Genomic DNA, 4,908 nt, shown 5'->3' with positions numbered 1-4,908 from the left:
GCCTAATTTTCCTTAATGACCTTTCCTCTCCCACTCTTCTCCCCATTCTTGAGTCTTCCCAGTCCTAGTTTTTTTCCAAGTCTTTACCAGATTCCCCTTATGCCTAGGGCTTCCCTGGGCACCCTCAACCTTAGGAAACCCCTGGGTCTCCCCTCAATAAGTGGGTTTCAGTCCAGCCCTGCTCTGGAAGTAGTCTCTTTAGGATCTTCATGGAGTTTGTGATGTGTCACCCAGAATCCCAAGTCCTGGGCCAGGCCTGTCAGGAGAGAGTTGGGAGTGTGCCGCAGCCTGGAGCTTGGGCAGTGGGGTTATACTGCCCCCTAATGGTGCCTAGTGGTAGTTTTAGTTCCTCCCCCATCCCAGCCCCCAGTGACCACAGCCACACACCAGGTTGTGGAGTTTGTAAAATCTCTTCCGAGCCAGCCGGTTGCAGCCAAGAGCTGCCAACAAGTCCAGAGGCATTGCCCTGGGTTAAGGTCCCCCCCGCATAGCCATTGCCTAGTCACAGCTTCCAGAGCCTCCCACTACTTCCAGGAGCTGCCAGAGCCCCAAGCAACCCCCCTTTCCCAACCTCCCAAGCCCCAGACGTCCCCTTCCCCCTGACATCTAGAGGAAGGTCCTGAGGACATAGACAAATGTAATGACGTGCAGAAGCCCAAATGGAGAGTCACATCTCGGTTTCAGCCAACAGACTGTCCCCAAGTCCTGATGTCATTAGCACCATCTGAGAGCTGGGATCTGTGAAAAGGCAGAGGGGTGTTCAGATCATCGCTTGTTCCTTGGTGGGGACCACACACAGAAGAGGTGGCATAGGTTTTCCACACCCACTCTCCTTGTCCCAAATCTCTTCCAGACCTGGCTCTGATTAACCCTCTGGGTTCTTACCACTGGGGCACATCCAGGAGCTGCTGCCCCTCTGGTGGACAGCAGGCTCCCGTCCTCTCTCCCATTCCTGGGTGTTGCCAGCCCCTCCTGCCACCTCCTCTTCCTCTTCCCCCTCAGAGAGGAGGTCACAGATTTGCTGCTGCAGCTCTGGGCTAATGCTGTTCTCAGCCAACACTAGGCTCCTCAAAGCTGTGGGGTAATTTTCTACCATGTCCAACAGGGTCTGGGGTGGGAAAGAGTACAGAAAAGGATGAACATAGTTAAGGCAGTTCCTCAGACCCAACCCGCTACCCCTTAGATATGTCCACAGACACTAAACCTCCACCCTGTCCCCCTGGATTGTCCCCCAAAACAATTGCTTCTCACCTGAGCTGACTGGTTTGTGAGCCCTGTGCCCTCCAAGTCTAGGACTTCTAGGGTGCGGCTGGAGGCTACAGCTACAGCCAGCATCCCTGCCACATGGTCACCTGGGGAAACAGCACACATTCGTGTGTTCGCACACAGGCATTAACCTCCCCCATTGCACTAACAAACCTTGGGCCCCAGTCCCTGGCCAGGAGAGTCGCATTGTGATTAGTGAGTGAAGAGGACATTACGTGCAGGGGGTGCAGGGGTGCTGACCAATGCTTTGATATCCCTGTTAGTCATCTAGTGCTCCACACAGGATGGCTCATCTACTACTACCTACATTTATAGGGGCTCTCATTCTTCTTCCCTCCCCCAGTGTGGGGGTCCCCATGGCAACTGGTGGTCATAGTTTCTTGGATAGTACATGGGGCCCTGAGAACTGAAGGGTGTGGTCTTTAGGCTCACCCAGGGGGTTGTAGTCCAGATTGAGGACGCGGACTTGGGAGCTGTGGGCCACAGCAATGGCGAGGCGGCTCCAGCCCTTAGGGGTGATGCCAGGGTTGGCGCTCAGCGTTAGCTCCTTCAAGCCTGGGCAACATTGTAGTGAGAAGCCAGGATGGGGAGGATCGGGCACACATTCAGCCCCTTTCCCATCTGTAGGATATCCCTAGTGGCTGGGAGCCACTCCATCCCCAACCACACAGCTCCAGAGCCAGTGAGGACCCATGCCTCCTCTGCCTGGCCCAGCCTGGATCCCTGAGTCTCCACCCTACTCAGTTTCCACACCTCCCCTTCCTGAGAGGAGTAAAAAGACATTCTCAGCCACACTCTCAGAGACCACACCCACTTTCCACTACATTAAAAAAAATTTTTTTTATGAAGACCACACTAGCCCATGCTCACCAGACTTGGCCCCATCTGGGGGGAGGAGGCCACAGATGAGGTTGATAGCTTCATCACCCAGCATGCAGTCCCCCAGGTCGAGAGCCACGAGGGCAGGGTGCAAGGCCAGGGCTGGGTTCAGCAAGGCCAGCCCCGCATCGGTCAGAGGGCTCCCATGCAGGCTGGGGTTGAGGCAAGAGAGCAGTTATTGTAGTCATCAGCTTTATCTAGTAGAGAAAGGGGCACCTCCCTTGAGAGAGGCTTGGGAAGGAAGAATGAAAATTCTCGATTCTAAGGAATACAGTTGGAAAGCGAATTTGCTTGCATTTCTGGGGCAGGGACTGGAATCCAGGACACTGAAGAGGGAGGGGCAGAGAAGGTTTGTGTGGGTGGTGGACTGAAATTCTTCTGTGGGCACACGTGTAGGGGCAGGGCTCTAATCTCCCAGGGGTATCCTTTCTTGGGAATTGAAGGGCTGCTCCGGTGAAATAAATGCAAGTGATAAGGTGGGGACATGCCCTACCAGGACGAGCTGGGTATCCCATTTCGTGTGGGGCGGCATGGGCAGAGATAAGGCATGTGCTTGGAAGGATGGGCAGAGGTATGAGGCGTGTGTATAGGGGTGTAAAGGCTGGCTGGTGGGAAGACAGGTACTAGAAGGTGGAGGAACAGGAGGTGGCGGGAGTGCGTGGAGGGGTGCAGTGCCCGGGACCCCCTTGCGAGGGGGCGCACTCACAAGAGGGACTGGATGGAGCGGTTGGTCCTCAGCGCCTCCGCCAGCTGCTTGATGCGGCTGGGGCTGGACACGACGCCTAGGTTAAGATTGAGCTGAGCCAGGGACGTGGCCCCGGCCAGGGCCCGGCAGATGCGGCCGAAGTCTCGGTCGCAGAGGCGGCAGCCGCGCAGGGAGAGCAGGCGCACGGCGTTGTCGCGCAGGCCGCGGCAGATGTCCCGCACCTCGGCGCCTGACAGCGGCTCCCCGGAAATCTGGATGGAGCTGGGCAGCATGGTACCGGCGGCTGGGCCGCCGGGGCCCGGGCCGGGGCCGGGGCGGAGGGTGGCCGGGCCGCGGTCGAGGCCGGGGCTGGGGCTGGGGTCGGGGCCCTGGCTGGGGTCGTGGACGGAGCGGGGGAGGAGGCGGAGGCAGAGGTGGAGGCGGCGGTGTCGGTGGCGGTGGCTGAGGCAGTGGCTGCAGCGGCGGCGGCAGAGGCGGAGAAGCGCGCCGGGGCCGGGGCCGGTGCCGGGGCCCGGGCCGGTGCCGGGGCCGAGGCGGGCCGGGCTGAGACCGAGCAGCGCTGGGGCGGGGGCGGACCGTGCCGTCCGTGTCTGGGTGGCGGGCCGGGGTGCAAGGTCCGGAGGCTGGGCAGGCGCTGTCTGGCGCTAGTTCTTGTCCCTCGCGGTTTCGGCGCCGGCGGCTCAGGCGCGTAGGCTCAGGACGTGCGGGACGGTCCCGGCTCCGAGGCCGCACCCGTTCCCTCCCTCTCTCCGGCCCTGTTTCCCCGGCCGCCCCGAGGGCCCAGCCGCACCACTCGCAGGGAGAGCCCCAAGCGGGCGGCGGGCGGCAGCTCCGGCTTCAGCTCCTGCGCTGGAGCGGGCGGCGGGTTCCCAAGGCAACGGTCGCGTCACCGCGCTCGCCCCGCCCCCCTGCCCGGCCCGGTCCACGCCGGCCCACCAAGCTCGCGCACCTCGGGTGGTTTGGGTCAAGGAGCTCGAGCGGAGGGACATCCTTTCTCTGGATGTGGGGGCCAGACATCAGGCAGAAAGAAGGCAGAAGGCTGAGGCCTAGGACGGGCAGTGAGTGAGAGGGTGAATGGAAGCACGTCACGAGGAGATGGCGTTTGGCTGTTACCAGTTCTTTTACCCATTCTCCCGTCCTTCCCCACTCAGGACTAGATCTTGATGATCACCTTCATCGAGGTCCGGGACCCTCCCCTCTCGCGTTTAGAAGTCCGTAGGCCCTTTAATCCTTGCCTCGCCCCGCCCCCCTTGCCCCAGTGACGCGAGGCGCAGCGTGCGTGGGAATTCCGGCCCTCAAGGACTTCCCCGACTGGTCCTCGCTAGACCTGCAGCCTCGCAGAAGGTCGCCGGCGACAACCAGCCTGGACTAGGGTGCCCCAACCGTCGCTAGTGTGGATGCGGATCCCTGGTGCCGCTCCGTCCCCAGGCTTTGCGATGTAGGGCGCTGCTGATGTCTTGAAGTTGTGTCTTTGAGAATGGGACAGCCAAGATAAACGGGTTCCAGGATCAGCGACCCGGAGTGGTGGAGGGAACTGCGTGAATTGGGATGGGGCACGATGCCCAGCGCAACCAGAATGTTGCCCACTGCAGATGGTGGTGAGGCCTCTCTTGTCTAACGGCAAATCAAGGGCATTTCTTTAAAAAATATCTTAGTTGGCGATGGGCCTTTATTTATATGCGGTGCTGAGAATGCCTCACATATGCTAGGCAAGCACTCTTAACACTAAGCTACAACCCCAGCCCTCAAGGGCGCTTCTGCTTGTCCCTTTGGAAAGATGCTGTTCCAGGTTTACTAGAATGGCAGCATTTAAAAAAAAAAAAAGTAATACGAACTATTATGAAGTCAAAGCCACTACTCCCTCTGCTAAGGACCTGAATTAAATGGTGCAGATCAAAGGGGTGAAGGGAATAGATGGTGCTATGCTAGGGGTGGTTTGTTTTTTATGAATACAGTACTCTTGAAGGACGGAGAAAACTCCTGAAGGGAGTTGCCCCTTAAAACCAGGGAACAGTCAAATTTGGCTTCAGATGTGAGCTCCATGGGAAAATTAGCCT

At 59.0% G+C, this 4,908-nt stretch overlaps 1 protein-coding gene across 1 annotated transcript; it reads right to left on the bottom strand.

The window, feature by feature from the left end:
• Positions 1 to 433: 433 nt before the first annotated feature.
• On the bottom strand, positions 434 to 4,097 carry Lrrc73 (leucine rich repeat containing 73). Its single transcript, XM_047558710.1, has 7 exons — positions 4,023 to 4,097; positions 2,852 to 3,897; positions 2,137 to 2,297; positions 1,699 to 1,821; positions 1,252 to 1,352; positions 886 to 1,108; positions 434 to 738 (listed from the first exon to the last, which is right to left on the bottom strand). Exons 2-7 carry the CDS (start codon positions 3,121 to 3,123, stop codon positions 668 to 670), a joined length of 951 nt encoding a protein of 316 aa, XP_047414666.1. The 5' UTR covers positions 3,124 to 3,897; positions 4,023 to 4,097; the 3' UTR covers positions 434 to 667.
• Positions 4,098 to 4,908: the final 811 nt, after the last annotated feature.

The sequence above is a fragment of the Sciurus carolinensis genome, chromosome 7, assembly GCF_902686445.1.
Source record: "Sciurus carolinensis chromosome 7, mSciCar1.2, whole genome shotgun sequence".
NCBI lineage: Eukaryota > Metazoa > Chordata > Mammalia > Rodentia > Sciuridae > Sciurus > Sciurus carolinensis.
This window is presented reverse-complemented; position numbering and strand designations above follow the sequence as displayed.